Source organism: Bubalus kerabau, chromosome 1 (assembly GCF_029407905.1).
Source record: "Bubalus kerabau isolate K-KA32 ecotype Philippines breed swamp buffalo chromosome 1, PCC_UOA_SB_1v2, whole genome shotgun sequence".
In the NCBI taxonomy this organism is placed as follows: Eukaryota; Metazoa; Chordata; class Mammalia; order Artiodactyla; family Bovidae; genus Bubalus; species Bubalus kerabau.
Window position 1 is genome coordinate 90,269,342 of NC_073624.1, and position 21,254 is coordinate 90,290,595.

General features: G+C 37.8%; 1 protein-coding gene across 8 annotated transcripts in view; it reads right to left on the bottom strand.

Annotated features, from left to right (window-relative positions):
* Window positions 1-21,254, bottom strand: part of SENP1 (SUMO specific peptidase 1) — a 78,791-nt gene that overhangs the window by 33,587 nt on the left and 23,950 nt on the right. For all 8 annotated transcript variants that reach the window (XR_008714849.1, XM_055582036.1, XM_055582054.1 and 5 more), the window contains 7 exons: window positions 19,533-19,636; window positions 19,164-19,450; window positions 17,700-17,754; window positions 11,907-11,945; window positions 10,851-10,935; window positions 10,475-10,630; window positions 9,323-9,454 (listed from right to left, as the gene is read on the bottom strand). Coding sequence is in view for 7 of the 8 variants with exons in the window: in XM_055582036.1 (XP_055438011.1) it covers window positions 9,323-9,454; window positions 10,475-10,630; window positions 10,851-10,935; window positions 11,907-11,945; window positions 17,700-17,754; window positions 19,164-19,450; window positions 19,533-19,636 (858 nt within the window). In the remaining variant the exon portion in view is untranslated. The remainder of the gene's footprint in view (window positions 1-9,322; window positions 9,455-10,474; window positions 10,631-10,850; window positions 10,936-11,906; window positions 11,946-17,699; window positions 17,755-19,163; window positions 19,451-19,532; window positions 19,637-21,254) is intronic.

A 21,254-nucleotide genomic window follows, 5' to 3' on the forward strand; every position in this document is an offset into this window, starting at 1 on the left:
AACCACATTCACCAAGAAGTAGCACTCTGAGGGTGGTGGGAAGGAAAGTCAGGACCGAAGAAAGACACTGTTCTTCCTGCATTGAAGACAGAGCAACAGGCTCAGGTGGCGGTTGATTCTCTCCCTAGTGTGATGCCCAATAGGTAACTAGAGCTCAGTTATATTAAAACAATGATAATGAATTAGGACACAATTAGGATTGTAGGTTTCTCCAATTCAGGTTTTTAATCTCACTCTATCCTTGAGGTTAATGGTGCTAAAGGATGCTTGTAGGCTTGTGAAGGCAGCCAGGAATGCAGGAGGATCTACCTGCTCAGCAAGCACAGATTTCTTGGCTATAATCTACATCCTCCGGTGAGAGAAAATTAGCAAAAAGGGATTGATGCCTCTGGTATTCTATCCCATGACATTACCCATGCCATGAGGCGAAACCCTTCAACTCAAGGGGTGAAGCAAACAGGCAGACAACCTGTCAATCACTATAAGCCAAACCCTCCATGGGGGCAGACAAGTTAAATATTGCAACAGCCAATAAGGACTTAAGATGGAGGTGGAAGGAACGAGAGAGAGAAGGACAGCCAAGCACATGAAATGGAGAAGGCAATAGCACCCCAATCCAGTACTCTTGCCTGGAAATTCCCATGGACAGAGGAGCCTGGTAGGCTGCAGTCCAGGGGGTCGCTAAGAGTCGGACACGACTGAGTGACTTCACTTTCACTTTTCATTTTCATGCATTGGAGAAGGAAATGGCAACACTCCACTGTTCTTGCCTGGAGAATCCCAGGGACGGGGGAGCCTGGTGGGCTGCCATCTATGGGGTCGGACAGAGTCAGACATGACTGAAGCGACTTAGCAGCAGCAAGCACGTGAAAGCCACAGAGATATATCTCCCCCAGGTGCCCATCAGAGGGGTATGCTACATACGACTATCCTATTTTTCAGGGGGAAAGAGTGCCAGAAACCAATTAAGCTCAGCTGCGCTTACACAGCCTGAGATGTTTGGTTTCTTATGTTACTTTGTTATTTTGACAGAGTGGACCTATAAAGTTAAAGACCAAGCCAGCTGAACAGGAACAGAGACCTAGTGATCAGGGCACCACACTGAGAACCCCTCTTCTCTGCTTTACTTCTCCCTCCCACCAAGGTTTCTCCACTGTGAGGGAAATGGCCTCCTCCAAAGTCAGCTCATTACTTAGCTCTAGGGAGTGATCTGGGCTCTTTTTCATTTGCCCTGCATCCTAGGAGGAGGGGACTTGGTGGCCTCACTGTTCCCTCCTATTAGCTGAGGATGTGTAATCTGACATCGGAAGCAGAATTGAGATCCAAGTTTCTCTCCTCAGTTTTTCAGCTATTACTCAGTCCAAATAAGGAAAATTGCCATAGTTCAGCCAAGACACAATCACACCAAAAAAAAAAAAAAAAAAAGCTAGAAGTTAGAAGAACAAAAAGAATCTTACACATCATCTCACAGAGGAGGGCTAAAGATGAAGGAAAAAGAAATGAGAGAAGAGATCACAGTGTCAAAGATCAAAGAGAAGCAATGATGGTCAGAGCAGTTGCTTGTATTTTGTGACAGCAAGGGTCCCTCCCCTCCTGTGGTAGAGTCTTTCTGTACATGGGACTCTTCTTAGCTCCAAAAGATCTTGAATTCCCTTTGGAATTGGGGATGAAGAGTAACAAGTCTGTCTGTCTGTGCCTACTGTTTGTCTTGCACTTGCCACTCTTTCGGGGGCCCACACTGCCTCTGCTTGCTGCAGTCCCTGGTGCCTAAAGTACTGCCTTTCCTGCCTCCTTCACAGCCTTCGCCGTTAAGAGTCTACTTGTCTATGCAATCTTGTTTAGGGGTGGAATGATTGTTTATGGTGTCTTGTTCCTTTGTGATTTTATGTGAAGAGCTGCCAGGCTAAGTTGAAAAGAGTGTTTCTTTAAAAGAAAAGTCTACAATGTTTTCAGACTCAGTACTCAATCCCTTGCCTGTATGTTACCACAATGACACAAATGACCACTGCTATTTGTATCTTCCTTCTCAAGCAGTAAACCAGCCAAACTATTTTCTCATGCATTTAGAAGTAAAATGCATCACTAACAGTAAAGTCTAACTTTTAACCCTTCCAAATTTCACACACTGAAGCCTTATAACAGACTTTGGAAAAAAGTGTTCTAAAAGTCCTGAGCATGACAGTGTTCTGAAGCAGAGATCAAGATAACTTTTAGAAAAGAAAAAGCTGTTTTCCTACTCTATCCCTCCAGACTTTCCCCTCTACCTCCTCATTCTTATTTTTAAATTAGACTTATCCTTGTCAACCACAAAACCCAAAAGACTAACTAAGCAACAACCTCTGAATGTTATAAATCAGAAGGTCACTCACTCCTAAGACCTAAACCTAATAATACTATAGAAACCAAGATAGCAGACTTAAGGGAAGCTCTAAGTTACGGCATCCCTCACTGTGCCCAGGACTTTTCTCAGACGCAAATTAAAGTAACAAACGATTAGAATTACTGCAAAAGTTTTAGAGAAAGACAGGCAGCATCTACTTTTATGGAGTCATGACAACTGTAATTACTATTCTCCCTGTGACCTGACATAAATCCCTAGTTTATCAAAAGGACTAGTTCTATTAAGAAACACTTTAAAGAGGTAATCTATAATGATGTGGAATTGTCCAATGAGTCATGTTAGAAAGACTGCATTGTAACTTCCATTCTGATCATTAGCATATGGGAGACACCACCATATTCACTTAACTACATTATTTCATGTTGTCTCATTTTCTTCCCTTTTGACTCAATCAGTTTTTCTTTCCTAAGAAAAATCTATTTCCTGTGCTAGGTTTGTCTAGTTGAGTTTAATGTTTTATAGGCTGCTTCTTCTCTTACTGAGCATCACTTAGATTTAACATCTCCTGAAGGCCCTGCTTCCCTGGTGGCTCAGCCAGTAAAGCATCTGCCTGCAATGCGGGAGACCCGGGTTCGATTCCTGGGTCAGGAAGATTCCCTGGAGAAGGAAATGGCAATCCGCTCTAGCACTCTTGCCTGGAAAATCCCAAGGACAGAGGAGCCTGGTAGGCTACAGTCCATGGGGTTGCAAAGAGTCCGACACGACTGAGTGACTTCACTTTCACTTCACTTGGAAGCAATTAATAATTGAGACAGAGGTGCTGAAATCTTCAACATTCATACTTACATATGAATTTGTCTATTTCCCCTTCCAGTTTTTTCAGTTTTTAGTTCGTGTATTTTGAAGTTCTGTTATTAGGTGCATACATACTTACGTTGTTACTCCTTTTGATGAATTTCCCCCTTTACCATTATGAAATGTCTATCACTGGTAATATTCCATGCTCTGAAATCTACCAGTGTGATATTAATATAGTTACTTCACCTTTCCTTTGTTTACTGTTTATATTTTCTCCACCCTTTTACTTTTAACCTATATGTGTCTTCACATTTAAAATGTTTTCTGTAGACATATTTTTAAATCTAATCTGTAATTTCTGCCTTTTAACTGGATGCTTATACTGTCCAGTACGGTAGCCATTAGCCAGATGTAACTCAAGCACCTGAAATTTGACTAATTCAAATTGTGTTGTAAGTGTAAATGCGTTCTAAGTGTAAAATACATATATTTTAGAGAAGGCAAAATATACCATTAATAATATTTTAATATGTATTACATGCCAAAATAAACATATTTTAGATTTATTGGGTTAAATAAAATATATTATAAAAATTAGTTTTACTTGTTTCTTTTCCTTTTTTAAAATGTAACTATTAGAAAACTTTAAATTACATATATGGCTCACATTATATTTCTACTGGGTATGCTGAGTTTGGTCATTTACATTTAATGTATTGAGATTGTTGTTGTTTAGTCACTAAGTCACGTCCAACTCTTTGTGACCCCATGGACTGCAGCCCACCAGGCTCCTCTATCCATGGGGTTTCCTAGGCAAGAATACGAGAGTGGGTTGCTATGCCCTCCTCCAGGGGATGTTCCAGACCCAGGGATTGAACTTGAATCTCCTGCACTGACAGGCAGATTCTTTATCACTGAGCAACCAGAGTACTGACATGGCTGGTTTTAAATCTACCATCATGTTCTTTTCTTTTTTCTGTGTCTCATCTGTTCTTTGTATCCTTTCTTTGCCTTCCTTTGGATTGAATATCTTTTAATTGCATCTTATCTCCATTACCAGCTTCTTAAAATACCTCTTTTTTTTTTTACTAGTTGCTCTAGGACTTATGTCTGTAACTTATAGTAGTCCATCTTCATAAAACATCATACAACTTCATACATTGTGCAGGAATCTTACACAAGTACACACTTTCATTTCCCCCTTTTGTGTTATGATTATATTTTACTTTAACATGTTATAAACCCTACATTGTTGTTGTTTTCTTTATTTGACTAGTCCCTTGTCTTCCAGAGATAATAAAGGATGAGAGTGTTTCCACTGCTCTTCATTCCTTGTGTAGATTGAAACTGTCAACTGAAATTTTTCCTCTGCCTAAAATATCCTTTAATATTTCTTAAAGAAGTCTGTTGGTGATGAATTCTTCAGCATTTGCTTGCCTAAAAAAGTATAGCCTTATTTCTTCAAAGATATATTTGCTGGTATAGAATTTAGGTTGACGATTTTCTTTTTCCTTCAGTATTTTAAAGATGTAGCTACACCGTCCTCTGGCCTACATGGTTTCTGACAGATCTTTGTTCCTCTGTATATAATGTCTCTTCTTCTGGTTGCTTTTTTCATTATTTTTCTCTTTATCAGTGGTCTTTAGCCATTTGATTACTATACATTTCAGTATGGTATTTCTCTTTCTTGGGGTATGCTGAATTTCTTGAATCTGTCAGTATGCTTCCAAATCTGGAAAATCTTCTACCATTACTTCCTTAAACATTTTTTTTGATACCACTTACACCCCATCTTCCCTTCTGGGACTTCAATTACATGCTTAGACTTGATACTGTCCCTGAGCTCACTAAGCTCCAGTCATCTTTTTTCAGCCTTTTTTTCTATTTCACTTGGATGATTCATACTGCTCTATTTTCAAGGTTACTAATTTTTCCTTCCACAGTATCTAAACTGTTAATCTCATTTCATGTATTTTTAATATCAGATACTAAATTTTTCATCTCTAGAAATTCAATTTGGATCTTTTTTTATATTCTCCATTTTTTTCCTCATAATGTCCACTTTCCTCTACTTATCTGAACATGTGGAATATTATTTATGGTATCTGTTTTAATATCTTTGTTGGCTAATTTTAACATATTTTTATTTTCTGGCTATTTCTGTAGTGATTGTTTTTTCCCTTTGTTATATTTTTCTTCTATTTCATGCCTGGGAATTTTTAATTAGATGCTAGACTTTGTGAATTTCAATGTCGTTGGGTTCTGTTGTTACCAGAATTTGTTGTATTCCTTTAAATATTGTTGGGTTTTGTTCTGTGATACACTTCAGTTACTTAGATCAGTTTCAAGCTTTTAAGACTTGTATTTAAGCTTGTTACCATGGGTCCAGAGCAGCCTTTACTCTAGGGCCTGCCTTTCTGGCCCCACTCTTGAGGCAATGCCCTTTTGAGGACTTGCTATTCAATGTCCCACAACTCTTCTACTCCTGCTAGTGGGGACATAAACTGTTCTTGGCACCTGTGTTAGCTCTCAGGCTTGTGATGATTCCTTCTTCCTGGTGGTTCTTTCCACAGCCACTGGTAGTTTCTTGCCATATATGTACAGATCAGCACTCAGCCAAAGATTCCAGGGGGGCCCTCTGCACATCTCTGGAGCTTTCTCTTTGTTCAGCAACTTCCCCACCAGTATTTATCTCACCAACCTTAGCCACTTTGGCCTCCATGAACAGTGTCTCCTCTACTCAGCAAGACTGCCAGGCACTGCCAGGTTTTTACCAGCTCTCTCCCTTTAGCACACCACCCCAAGAAGCTGTGGGAATCACAGGTTCATGCTTTTCACTTCCGTCCTCTCAGGAATCACTGTTATCCAGTGTCTGAAAATTGCTGCTTCAGGCGTTTTATCTACTGTTCTATTTGAGAGAATAAATCTGATCTACTTTATTCTATCATGACCAGAAGATGTCAAACTTATTTGTATGCCTAAATAATTTTCACGTATTTCTAAATTTATCTGATGCTTTATAAAACAACTATTAGGCCCTCTAAGAGCAGAATTAGCAGGCCATAAAGAGAAACACAAAGCCTAAAGCAGTCCTCACTTCAGGATCATTAACCTGAAATCTTAGAGTTGGATTCCATAAGTTATTCAATTCTATCTTTAGGAAATAATACACAATTTCTATTTGCTATTTCAATTGACATTTACTTAAAAATACTTCCTTTTGTTTCTTAATTGTGACTTTCAATCTACTTTTGCAACTAATTCCTCCTCTCTTTAACCCTGTCTTCCTTCCCTTAATTAGATATTTCTATCACTAATCACCAGACCTGGTACAGAAATCTCCATCTATATGTTCTCACCTTTCCAGTCTCATTTTGTAACTCGTTGCAAGGCAGCCAGTTCCCACATTCCAATTTTGAGAAGTTTCATTTTCTTACAGTGAGGTACAATGTTAATCCTTTCATTAGTCCTTTGAATTTGCATTGAATTTAGCTATTCACTTATATACAAATCCATTCTTACAAATATCTTGGAAAGCTTATTGCAAGAACAGGCACTGTGGCCTACTCTTCTTTTGGAAAAACAACCTGAGAAAGAGTAGCCTAATGGCTATTTGTACATATCTCAAATATAGGACTTCTTGATTTTATTTTCCTTATAAGCTAAATCTAATCCCTTTCATTTCTAGGATCTTATATTCTTTGTCTGTAAAATGTCAATCACCTTTCTTGGGAGAAAATTTTAATGAAGTCTATAAAACTGACATGAGAAACAAAAATAAAAGAAAGGCTATTAATAAAAATATCTATTTGAGGGAAGGAGAACAGGACTGAAGAGAGAGAAAATTACTTGCAAAATATTGAAGGTTCACAATTGGGAAACAATTAAATATTTCAAAATGAGTATGAATACGTAAGGATATCTACTAACTCCCCTTCAGAATGTTATAAGCTTTTTAAGGGCAGTAACTCTGAAAGTGTGAGAAGTGTGGTACTTTGAAAATGATGCTTTTTAAAACGATTATTAAAGTACTTATTAAAACAGTTCTCATCATCATCATGGACATGTGAACTGGCACCTGCTTTCACAGTTAACATCATTCTCCACTCAGAAGACAAGGACTCCTTACAAACGGGTAAGTGTGGTAGAGATAAAGTAGACAAGGGATCTTTCCTTCCCCTTTTTTCTTCTAAATAATGTAATTTCCATTAACTTTGCTTGCTAAAAATCCTCTGATGGACCCAGGGAATGGAAAATATGTTCTGATGAACGCTGCCTCTGTAAGGGAGCTCACTGAGGTAACTACCACAGTATGTATAACAAGAACTCAGCTCATGTCCTGCTCACTGCTGCCCCCTAGAAGTTTTTGGATAATTTACAACAAACAAGCTTCAATCCCAATAGAATAACTGGGTCTTCCCCATTTAAAAGCAGTAGGTAAAAATTGGCAAGAGACCTCACATTAACATCTTCAAAGAAAAATACTTAATTGGTGGATACTTTTGACTGTTCTTGATTTTTATTTTGCTCTTTGATTTGGTGAGCTCTTTTTTTTCCTGTTATTTTGACCCAATGTTCTAATACCACTATTCTGGGCCACAAGAAGCAAGAGTTGTTTCTTGTAAAGCAAGATGGTATCTCAAACCATGCCTTCTTTACTATTCTTTGTCAAAGATATTATTCAAGGAGTGATGAACTTCTGAAATTTTATCTTATAAACTCACAAAGGCAAAGAGAATGGGCTAGTTCAACAAATCCCACAGAAAATCAACCTACTGGACATGATACATGGCTCTAAAATTCTCTATATCTAATCCTGAAACAGGATCCAACTTAAGATTCTAAGGCAGTACGATATAACAGATAAGACCCAATGCTTGAGTCTGAATCCTGGCTTGGTATTACAAAGTCATGTAACTTTGCAAGTTTCTTAATCTTTTTATGTCTTATTTCTTCATCTATTAAATGGAGATGATAAAACTATAGCATCCATCTCCAAGAGTTGTGGTGACTATGACATGAGCAGAACACATAAAACACTTAGATTAGTGCCTAACATGAGGTAAATGTCCAACCAATGTTGGCCAAATATTAGTATTTGGAAGGTCACACACATACAAGGCCAGGATACTGGTATCTAGAATATCTGGTTTTTGTTCAGTTGCTAAGTCAGGTCCGACTCTTCTGTGACCCCATGGACTGTGGCCTGCCAGTACATGGGATTTCTCAGGCAAGAATACTGCAGTGGGTTGCCATTTCCTTCTCCAGGGGATCTTGCTGACCCAGGGATCGAACCCGTTTCTCCTACATTAGCAGAAGGATTCTTTACTGCTGAGCCACTTGGGAAGCCCCCTAGAATATCTAGTGCTTACTATATTGAGTATCTAAAAAGTTCCCATAGTGATGAAACTTGAGTACACCCAAGATTTTAGATAGGAATGCTCCTAGTAAGGAGGCAGGTACTTAGGGAAAAACCCCAACCCAGTTCTCTTCTTTTGCTGTGAAAATATCCTTGTGAAATAAAACAGGCTCCTACAGGTTTAGGAATAGGACAGATCAGTTTGAAGATTCTAACACAAATAATCTACATAAAATAATTAGAACATTCAGGAGCCAAGAGCCATAACATTTTTAAACTCAATACCTCAAATATTTAATAAAACTTCTTCAATGTCAGTTTAAAAAATATCATGTACAAATATAGGCTATTTTAGAAACCTTACCACTCATAACCTAAGTGACCTAAATACAGAGAGAAAGGGTAACAGAAATGGATCTCTATATGGAAATCCCAAAGTATTCCTTAACGTGCTGTAACATGGTCAGCTATTAAATATTTGCTTAACAAAAGATGTGAATTGCATGGCAGGTGGCTTAAAGAGTAAAAATACCAATGAGTAAACGTCCTCTCTATCAGTATCCAAATCTTCGATACATAAAAAGGTAAATCAGCAGTTCCCAGATATTAAGGTACATAAAAAAAAAATCACCTGAGATGTTTGTTTAAAATATGTATCTCTACCATACTTCCTCACACTTAAGTCAGGAAAATGGAGAAAGCTATGACAGCTGATTCTGAAGCAGGTCATCAAGGACCACACTTTGAGCAACAGTGAAATAACGCCTTTAGTCTGCACTTGATGTTCACGTTCTATTTGAATATAAAAACAAGTGTGAGATTACCTCATCGTTGAGCCAGTTAAGGTGATTTAGAGTTTGAATATCTTTGCGTGTAATGGTCAAGCGGAATGCTTCACTCAAAACTTCATCCTGGTTCCCATTACGAAATACGTTCTTTATTTCTTTCTCCATTTCCTAAGGAATCAAGAAATGTCAGAGATTAGGCATACATGGTCTCGGACATACCAATTTCTCATCAAGCCCCATGCAATCCCCAAACTTAAATCAACCATTTACTCCTAACATTTTGGTTTCTATTCCTTTCAGTAATCTCCTGATTACTTCCTTCCATCCTAGCTCTTCCCCCCTTCTCTTTTTCAGCACATTTCAGACCCTTATTTCATATTATTTCTTGAGTCTGAAATAACCTTCTGCTATCAAATTTCCTAAGCCCATGAAAAGACCTAATTATATATCTTCAGAGCAAACAATTTCCTGAGAAACAGAATCTTTCTCAAAGGTAATAAGGAAGTAAAAGTAGTGATGTCTTTTAGACACATTTTCCCAGAAAAATTTGTGTTTTTTTAAATGTAAAAATGTAGAATTCAGCACAACTTTAGTGTTAATAAATGTGTTATACTCACCAGCTATATGACAGGTTTTCAAACAGAAGAATGAACTAAGAAACAGATTATTTTTAAATGTATACAGACTTTTATGTATTTTCCAAATTTTTATACTGAGTTTTTATTACTTAAAAAAAATGGTAAGGCTCAACTTACTATTTGATGTAAAAGTACTATACATATGCATTAAGTAAAAATGCACAGGAAATGAAACAAATTTACTGAATGCTTTTTCACTGAAATCACTACAAGTCACCCATAATTCTTTCCTGCATTTTCAGTAATCTTTCAAAAACAAAGCCAATATTGTTACACAATACAAATGAAAGCAGGAGTATGGAATACAAATTAAATACCAGGTGTTCTACTACTGTTTTTTTCCTGTCTGTTTTTTGGCTGCACTGCTCAGCATTTGTGATCTTAATTCCCTGACCATGTATCGAACACCCTGCAGGTGGAAGCACTGAGTCTTAACCACTGGACCGCCAGGGGAGTCCCTGGTCTATTACTTTTATGTTTGAAATTTGTCCAAAGAATTCTCTCTAAACACAACACTTGCCAGTGTAGGAATTTATACTATATAATTTACCTCTGTAATTTCAGGAAATTCATCTTCGCTGTCAGTCAATTTATGACCTTTTTTCCCTGTTTCTTGGGGAATCGTGACCGGGATCTCCTTTTCAAGAGGCACACGAAGATGCAGTTCTACTGAATCATGTACTGAATGTTCCTGTTCCTGCAGTCTCTGAAAGACAGACCTTCAAAATAAGTGGAGTACAGAAATCTACTGCTTGTCTACGTACGAGTAGGACTAGCTGGACAGACCAAGAACACAGAGCATAGCAAGGCTATGCTACCATACTATCTTGCAATTCAACAGCTTTGATTCCAAATTCAGGTAACCTTCCAAAATTAGTTTCAACTTGGATGTGCTATTCATTTATATCTCAAAAAAACTTTTTTACCTGGTTTTGAAGCTGTAATGCCAGTGCTTTCTGCTCTTCAATCTGGCGCAATCTTTCCCGTGCTCGAGAATCATAAACACTAGTTCTAGGAAACAAAAAATGCAGACCACTCACTTAGCATCAAGAACACTGCTGATGCACAATAAGCATTAAATATAAAACTCTTAAGAGAAAAAGCCTAAAACCCTTATACTAACTTATAAGGTATACTAACTTATACTAAGTACACTTGTTTTAAGACAAAGTGAAACTACATGGTGTTACTGAAATTACCTTACTAGTTTTTTGAAATGATGAAAATTATTAGTTTGTTGCTAAACATGAACAAGTGACTTTTGTGGATATTTGTAAATGCGCAGTCTTTTTTTTTTTAAACCATTCTTCTAAAATTAAGGAGAAAGTAAGCTTCATTCTGGAAATTCAAAAATGAGATTGAATCCCAAAGACGAAAATAATACAAAAGATGTGGGTTCTATTGCTGGTTGGGGAACTACGATCCCACATGTCACAGCTACTAAGCCCACCTGCTTTGGAGCCTCATGTCAAGGGTAGAGAGCCTTCATGCCACAATGAAAGATCCCATATGACATGACAAAGATCTTGCATGCTATAACTTAGACCCGACGCAGACAAATAAATAAATATTAAAAAAAAAAAAATCTACCAGACCAAGGGATTTAGAATAACCAAAGTGAGTCCTTGAAACTAGAAACTAAATGTTCAGTGATTCTGCAAACTCCAGAAATAATATTATCCAATAAATTAGTTTTATTGATATGAAAATAAAGGCATTTATTTTCCTTTCTGTTTAATAGCTAACTGAAACATTTTTCCAATTCAATTTAGTTTCAACAATTGTTACAGATTTAATAAACCTGAGCATAGAAATGTTCCAACTCCAAAAAACTTTTAAAACTCAGTAACTTAGAAGTTATTTTATAAATAAATAGGAAATTTTTACTGACTAAAAATAAGTAGCAAGATTGGCTAATTGATTTCTTCTAACTGAAAAGAAAGTGATGAAGAGGCAAAATGATACTAAAAATAATTACTTACAATTCTTTGATCCACAGCTCTGCCTGGAAAAAAGTAGGACTATGCACAGGAAAAGAAAAATGTGACAAATGAACAGAAGACTTAAAAGAATATCAAATATTTTCATCAAAAAACCCAATCATTTAATAGTTTATACAAATGCTTTATAAGTATGGGATAAATAAAAGGACCTAAATTACATAAAACAATTCTAACTGGGAAGCAAAGGAAAACAAATGAGTCATTTGCACACATACAGTTAAAAAGGTGACCCAACATTCAGCAAAGAAATTAAGTTTAGCATGCTCCTTACTTGCAAGAAAGACCAACATGACATGAAAAATACATCATTTATCAAGGTAATATATTGAAACTAGAATGTTCCTCTTTCCAAATGGCTCAGATTGACAGATTTATTAATGGTTTAATAAAATATTATGGGTTGTTGGACTTCTTGTAGGTCTGCTTGAGTCAAAATACATTCAACCACATCACAGTAGATACTGAAAATCCCCACTCACAGAGTAGTCCATATCAAATGGCTAATGAACCAATGAACCAACATGGATAATCAGCAATATGACTCCCTTCCAAAGATAAGAGACCGGTTTTATTCCATGCAGCTCTTGCTGACAACCCAAGGGAATAATGCTAGCAGAGTCACAGGTATGCTATTTGTTCTAGAGCCTTTTTGCTCTTCCCAAACTTTCTTATCTCATTGCTCATCTCCCCTCTAACTGAAGGAGTTCTCACAGAACCAAATGAAAGGCAAGTGAGCACTTTTCCAAAGAAAACTTTCAGATATGCAGAACAAGTTAACAGAGTGTCAAACTGAAAGTTAAGAGACTGGAATCTCTTAGAGCTGCCCCTGATTAGCTTTGTGACTTTGAGCAAGTCACTTCCCTTTACATGGACCTCAATTTCTGGGTTTGTAAATATGGAGATGAGAGTCCCTTTCAGTTTTTAAACTTCTACAATCTGTCCTGTAAAGGCAAAAATAAGGGCTCAGAGGTAATCCTTTGCTCCTAAGCCTAACTTCTGAGAATCAGTATTCCCAGTAACCCTTAGTTTTGGGCTTTAGTGATAAAAATGCTGTTCTGTTACCTATTCACTGTCACTGAGGTCAATAAGAGGAGAACACAGAGAAGGCAGCCTATCTCCTTAATGCAGTGAACAACTGATGTAACAGCCAAGACAGAAAGTCACAGAGATCAGTGGAAGCACTGTGAGAGACTACTTAGTGTATGATACTAAAGATAAATGAATGTGAGAACACATCTATTGCACAATATGACGACATGACAAGCAATCACCCAGAATTTCACGGTACTGGATCATGCTACTCAAATCTGCTCCCCATGAAAAAAGAGAAAAAAAAAAAGAAAGTCGCTCAGTCGTGTCTGACTCTTTGTGACTCCATGGACTACACAGTCCATGGAATTCTCCAGGTCAGAATATTGGAGCGGTAGCCTTTCCCTTTTCCAGGGGATCTTCTCAACCCAGGGATTGAACCCAGGTCTCCTGCATTGCAGTCAGATTCTTTACCAGCTGAGCCACCAGAGAAGCTCAAGAATACTGGAGTGGGTAGACTGTCCCTTCTCCAGCAGATCTTGCCGACCCAGGAATCGAATCAGGGTCTCCTGCATTGCAGGCAGATTCTTTACCAGCTGAGCCACCAGAGAAGCTCAAGAATACTGGAGTGGGTAGACTGTCCCTTCTCCAGCAGATCTTGCCGACCCAGGAATCGAATCAGGGTCTCCTGCATTGCAGGCAGATTCTTTACCAACTGAGCTATCAGGGAAGCCCAATGCTCCCCATATTAGAATATAAACTTGATGAGGATAGGAATTTTTGTCTTTTCTATTTACTACTGTATCCTCTGTACCAAGAATAGTGCCTGACATCTAGCAGACACTCAATATTTGTTGAATAAATAAATAATGTAAAGGACAAGCACTTCTCTTTAATGCATCAAGGTATCTATTGGCGTAGGAAAGCAACACACAGAAGGAAAGGAAAAGCAAAATCCTTTTGCTTTTCAGAGATTACATATTACTTCTCATATAACTGATGCAATAAGCACCTACTTAGTACTTTATGTACAAAACTCTCTTTGGGAGGTTTTACATATTGGCAAAGCCTTACGATAATCCTCAAATTATTAAGCCTCAATATAATGTGTAATAGAGAAACATTACTTATACTGTACAGAAAAGGAAACTGAGTTCAAAAGAATAATTTGCCCTGGAAGAATCACGATTAGAAACTACTTCAGTCCAATTCCAGACTGTGTTCTATTATTGTAAAGTGTCTTCTAATAAACCAAGGCATTAAGCCACAATGGAGATGATGAGTATTTGGACTACTCAAGAGAGTATTTCAGGCTTTCTAGGAAATTTGTTATTTAACAAAGATTTATTTACTAAGTACTTTTAATGCGCCACGTGCTATTACTGAAAGCAGGAGGTGGTGCAAAGATATTAGTAACACAAGGTACAGAGACAGAAGTACTGGAGCAGAAGACTAATGATATCTGGAGAAGCCAGAGAAATGTCCTGAGGAAAAAACCAACACCTGAGTCAGAGTTTAAAAAGCAAGATAAGAGTGTTAACAAGTGGACAAGGAGAGAAAGCAAACTCCAGGCAGAAAGGGGAGGGGTTGGAATGTATAACAACACAAAGGCATAAAATGCATGGCATATTCTGGGAAATAAGGGCAGATCTTCATTGCTGGAACTTAACCGAGAGGCAGTGGTGGGAGATTAAGGAGCCAATCAACCAAACCTTGAGAGAGCAGGCTCCAACTCTGACAGACAGCATTATCCAGTGAGCCTCACCCAAGACTACTTCTCATCCATCTCACGTTCAGTCATCAGTAAAAGAAATTCTCCATAAAGGAAAGACAAGACTCAGTAAAGAAGAACTGAGAGCACTCATTATATGAAATCAACTTTTTCCCAAGAAAGAACACCTATTTTTGTGCATACATATAAAACACTTTTATAAGTGTTTTATCTATAAGTTTACCTTCACAACAATTCATTAGTAAGGTATTAATACTGGCATTTTATTGATAAGGAAACTGATGTTTAGAAGAGTAACTTGTTCAAAGTTACATGAAGCCTGGAAAAGGCAAGATCAGAACCCAGATCTAACTCAAAAAAACCCCCAAAACTATAAAGAATCTAAACTGTAAAGTCTCCTTGAGAAACTATACTAACTAGAGAATACTTTTTTTTTTGAGAATACTTTTAAAATATCTAAAAAGCTTAGCACATACTGGGAAATTGCAAAGATGTAGGGGAATTGAGATAAGAAAGAATATCTTATTATCCCTAATTGTCTCAATGGAAAATTGATAATAGTATTATCCTAGCAATTGATTGCCAAGGCCTGATATGGCAGACATAGCAATCTAAGTATTAACAGTAACCTACTGGATTACCATACTGGTTCAGCAATACGTGAACTGTGAACTTCCTGATGTTCAAGCTGGTTTTAGAAAAGGCAGAGGAACCAGAGATCAAATTGCCAACATCTGCTGGATCATGGAAAAAGGAAGAGAGTTCCAGAAAAACATCTATTTCTGCTTTATTGACTATGCCAAAGCCTTTGACTGTGTGGATCATAATAAACTGTGGAAAATTCTGAGAGATGGGAATACCAGACCACCTGACCTGCCTCTTGAGAAACCTGTATGCAGGTCAGGAAGCAACATTAGAACTGGACACGGAACAACAGACTGGTTCCAAATAGGAAAAGGAATACGTCAAGGCTGTATACTGTCACCCTGCTTATTTAACTTCTATGAGAAACGCTGGACTGGAAGAAGCACAAGCTGGAATCAAGATTGCTGGGAGAAATATCAATAACCTCAGATATGCAGATGACAGCATCCTTATGGCAGAAAGGGAAGAGGAACTAAAAAGCCTCTCGATGAAAGTGAAAGAGGAGAGTGAAAAAGTTGGCTTAAAGCTCAACGTTCAGAAAACTAAGATCATGGCATCTGGTCCCATCACTTCATGGCAAATAGATGGGAAAACAGTGGAAACAGTGTCAGACTTTATTTTTTGGGGCTCCAAAATCACTGCAGATGGTGATTGCAGCCATGAAAATTAAAAGACACTTACTCCTTGGAAGGAAAGTTATGACCAACCTAGATAGCATATTCAAAAGCAGAGACATTACTTTGCCAACAAAGGTTTGTCTAGTCAAGGCTATGGTTTTTCCAGTGGTCATGTATGGATGTGAAAGTTGGACTGTGAAGAAAGCTGAGCACCGAAGAATGGATGCTTTTGAACTGTGGTGTTGGAGAAGACTCTTGAGAGTCCCTTGGACTGCAAGGAGATCCAACCAGTCCATTCTAAAGGAGATCAGTCCTGAGTGTTCTTTGGGAGTACTGATGCTAAAGCTGAAAGTCCAGTACTTTGGCCACCTCATGTGAGGAGCTGACTCATTGGAAAAGACTCTGATGCTGGGAGGGATTGAGGGCAGGAGGAGAAGGGGACTACAGAGGATGAGATGGCTGGATGGTATCACCGACTCGATGCACATGAGTTGGGGTGAACTCTGGGAGTTGGTGATGGACAGGGAGCCCTGGGGTGCTGCAATTCATGGGGCTGCAAAGAGTTGGACACGACTGAGTGAATGAACTGAAGTGAACTGGATTACAGAGGAAGAAATACTTGGTACCTCTCAGAGGGGTTAAGTTTCATACAGAAGATCATATCTAAACTGAGACTTAACAGATAAGAAAAAGACTACTGCCTGATAGACAAGTTGAAGGGGGAGAGGGGGAATATACCAGGCAGAAGAAACACTTCACATATTCATGTGAAAGTATGAAAATACCTATCATCTTGTAAGTCAGCATATAATAAACACATGAAAGAATCCAGTATTTTACACATGGCTCCTTCTCTCACCTCCATTGTGTCTCTCCTCAAATGTCAGCTTAGCAGAAACGTGCCACGACCATCTAGATAAATAGCACTCCCAATCCCCAGTCTGTATATTACCCTGCTTTATTTTTCTTCATGGTACTTATCACCACCAGGTATATGTATATTTAATTATTTGTTATTATTTGTCCCCCATCCCTCTCCTTTGTTGTTGTTTAGTCACTAAGTCATGGCCAACTCTTTGCAAGTCCATGGACTGCAGCGCGCCAGGCTTCCCTGTCCTTCACTATCTCCTAGAGTTAGGTCAAATTCATATCTATTGATTAGGTGATGCTTATCCAACCATTTCATCCTCTGTCACCCCCTTCTCTTCTTGCGCTCAACCTTTTCCAGCATCAAGGTCTTTTTGGTACAATTAGGATGTACACTTCTTGAGAGTAGGAACTTCATTTTGTTAACTGCTATTACCTCCAGTGTCTGTACCAGTACCTGCACCCCTAGGCTATCAATAAATACTTGTTAAAGAAAAAATGTATGAGAGGAAGCAAGGCATGTGGAGGAAGAGTGCTGAATACTGTACTAGGAGTTCGGGCTTGATTCCACATCTTATCAGCCACTCTTGAGGGAGTTTAATGAATGATTAGATAAGCACTTTAGAAAGTTCACTCAGCAGAACTGAAGATGGACTAATGAACAAGGCAAAGAATGGGTTAGAGAACACAGTGGAAAATGGCATGAAGAACACAATGGAGGTTGGAGGAAAAGAGATCAATTAAGAAGTTACTGAAATAATTCACACAACACATAACAGTGGTCTGAGTTGAGGCTGTTTTATATTACTTAACTCTTAGTGAAGAAATTGTGATTAAAAAGAGGGAAAACAATGTTAAGAATGTCCTTTAATCAAAGTTTACCTGGGAGTTGGAATCTGGGAGTCTTTCACTTTGAGTAAAATCACAGAGTCTGATCCTAAAGAAAAAACACAAGAACCTATCATTAACAAAATTCCACATGGCTGTACCTTCTAGATGTCTGTAGCTTAAGTTCCCATACTTTGCTATATTCTATTTCCATAAAAATAACACAGCATAAGGATAAAGGCAAGATGGAAGAGAAAGACAGGCAGATCCATTTTCATTGAGCCACAAATAGGGCTTAGTGAAGAGCCTGTCTCACAAATAAAGCCAAAGAAAAGTATATATGCCCTTCAGCATCTTCTCCTGGGCTGTGCTTGTTCCCTGTGCTTCTTCCTTCTATTCCTGAGAAATAAGAACATGCCAAGATTTCTCAAAAGTCTTTAGTTCATGAATCAGTATGAGACTGATCAAGGTGCAAGAGGGAAGGGAAGGAGGAAGGGAAGAGGGGGAAGGCAGAAAGAAAGAAAGCAACAGCTATGTGAGAAGCAGCAGAGTCCAAACAGTACAAATTCAAGCATTTATTTTCTATTGATAAAGGTAGGAATCATATCCTTCTAAAGCACTATGATTAGAACTTCATTTAGAATATTTAAAAAATGGTATAAGGAAGTAACTAAACCATTCAATATTGTATATTTGGTCCAGTTTAGTTGTATCTAAGCATCTGACATAAAACAAATGCTTCTGAGATTAAAGGCTTTTAATAATAATTCTCAGTAAATCACCTCACGAAATTTTAAGCTTCTGTGAATTTGTGTAGCCATATAATGATGACACCAACAATTTTTATCCCCAAGTGAGACTTTTAAGAAAGGAACAGATTAAAAAACTTGCTTTAAGTTACATGCCTAAATACATACCATAAATACACACATAATACATACCTAAAGGAGGGGAAAACTAAGCAAACAAATGAACAACTACCATAGCAAAACCTTTAATTAACTGGAATTCCAAGAGACTAAATATTTTGGTTAGCTGAAAGTTAGACAGAAAATTCTGTTTTCAAAACTTGCTGACAACCATTCCAAAATGCATAAACCTACTACACAGGTTTTATAAGTACTACTTATTTAAGAACTTTTACTTCAATTCTTAATTGATATTTCAAAACTTCTAGAACTTCAGAGTACTTAATTTTCATTGTAAAGTACTAGAAACGGAGAAAGTACTAAAGTAAGTGGGCTTAATATACTCTGACAGAAGACTGTTCAGGAAGTTAACCTTTTAAATATTATATGAAATCATTTGCCTCTCAATCATTTGTAAGAAAAAAGTAAGCTACTTATATGTTTCATTTACTCATGGCATGGGTAACTGAATTAAATGTATTTAAGGTATCTTATATCTTAATTAAGTTACATGTGTATTACTACCTTGCCTATAATTCATACAATTCTCATAGATCCAATAAACCGTTCACTGGTTACTGAAACTATAGCTGTACAATTCCATTTTTACCTTCAGATTCTGTATTTGAAGCTGGTAAGTTATCTGCCTGATATGAAAGAGAGTGGTCATGTTCGGGTTGATGGACAGGATCAGAATCTTTGGATCCAAATGTACCAGCATCTGGGGTGTAAGACGGTAAGGAAAACACACTGTGGGACAACTGTTCCTGGGCAGTTAAAATGCTGGCAGATCCAGATGAAGAAGTATCAGAGCCAATGATCTGAGTTGCACAAGAGTTTCCATTTTTAAACAGTGGGTCTTTCAAAGTATTCTTACTGGAACTAAGACATCGAGACCTAGCAAGAAAAGAAAACAATTTCAACATTCAATAACAAAATGCAGAATAAAATTCATTTGAAATATGTTTCTGTGACTCACAGGTGTAAAGGAAAATGTGTGGTGGGTTTGGCTATAGAGAACTGCTTCCCTGTGACTATCTGTAGCAGCTGTCTGTAAATCTCTCGTTCTTCCTCTTGAACTGTCTGTAAAAGAAGAAAAAAAATCTTAAATACATTCAACGAGGCAATGTTTCTCTACGTAATATCTAGACTCCCAGAGCTCTGTTAAAGCTCTGGCAGTGTCTTGATGGTAATTAACAATTATGGTTCATTAATAATATTCTACAAAATTATAAAGCACACATAAGAGAATTAAGTGAAGCTAATACTCAACAGTATATTTTGGAAAATTACAGCAGCACACAGAAACTATAGGATATGAAACTAGAAGGCCATTTTTGCATCACTGATTGTCCCAGAAATAAAACATTTAAAAAAAAGAGGACTCTAAACAGGACTCCAACAAAGTCCCTGACTCCCGATACCTGTTAGAAAAATCACAAGGAAGTAACTGGAACAGTCAAGATCAGAGCTGTTTCCTATTCTACCCAATTTTTAAGAGTTTAAGTATTTTCCAGAGATGGTTTTCATTGTCAACTTTTATTTACGCTTTTTTTTTTTTTTTCCATGAAGTTCCAATACTGAATTTAGGGAAAAGCATATATTCCACAGCATAGTTCACTTACTGACCTAAACACCTACTATGCTCCAGGCACTAGAGATGCTGTGCTGAATAAAATAGTCTGTGCCTTGGGGAGCTTACATTAAAGCTGAATGACTGACAAAGAAAAGATTAGTCAAGTAGCATGAAGAAAACTGACGAGAAGACAAAGTGATGGAGGAAGAACAGCAAAAACAGATAAGACTTCTCTAAAAAGGTGGTATTTCTACAGAAACCTAAATCAAAGGAATAAATCAGTCATAGAAATTTATAGAGTATTCCAGGTATTGGCAGAACAAATGCAAAGGGCCTCAGACAGGAATATGCTTGATGTGTTCAAGGAATAGTAAGGTCAGTGTGAATCAGGAGAACAACAGTGAGAAATGAGGCCATTTAGCAGAGAACTAGTTTACGTGAGAACTTGTAACTGTAATCATGTACCTACCCTGCATAGATCCCCTGAAGTAATGGGCTGCATTCATTAAACAACATGCCCCAGGATTAAAAAAAATCTTATATACAGTTTAATACAAACATCAATTTTTACAAAATAATCACACTTCGTGCCAGTGCTAGCAACATCCTACACTGCAACATTTCAGTACGCACATAAGCATTTCATTCGATTACAAAAGTTTGTTAAAACACAATGAATAAAGCAATGAGAGAGGCAAAGGTAAAGAGACACTAAATTTTTTCTTCTTCAATCTTTTTTTTCAGTTTAGTTCAGTCACGTCCGATTCTTTGTGACCCCATGAACCACAGCACACCAGGCCTCCCTGTCCATCACCAACTCCCAGAGTCCACCCAAACCCATGTCCATCGAGTCGGTGATGCCATCCAACCATCTCATCTTCTGTTGTCCCCTTCTCCTCCTGCCCTCAATGTTTTCCAGCATCAGGGTCTTTCCCAATGAGTCAGCTCTTCGCATCAGGTGGCCAAAGTACTGGAGTTTCAGTTTCAGCATCAGTCCTTCCAATGAACACCAGGACTGAGCTCCTTTAGGATAGACTGGTTGGATCTCCTTGCAGTTCAAGGGGTACACAGTAAATTTCAGTTACATTGTCAGAATAATGTTACCAATCTAACAAGATACACCTT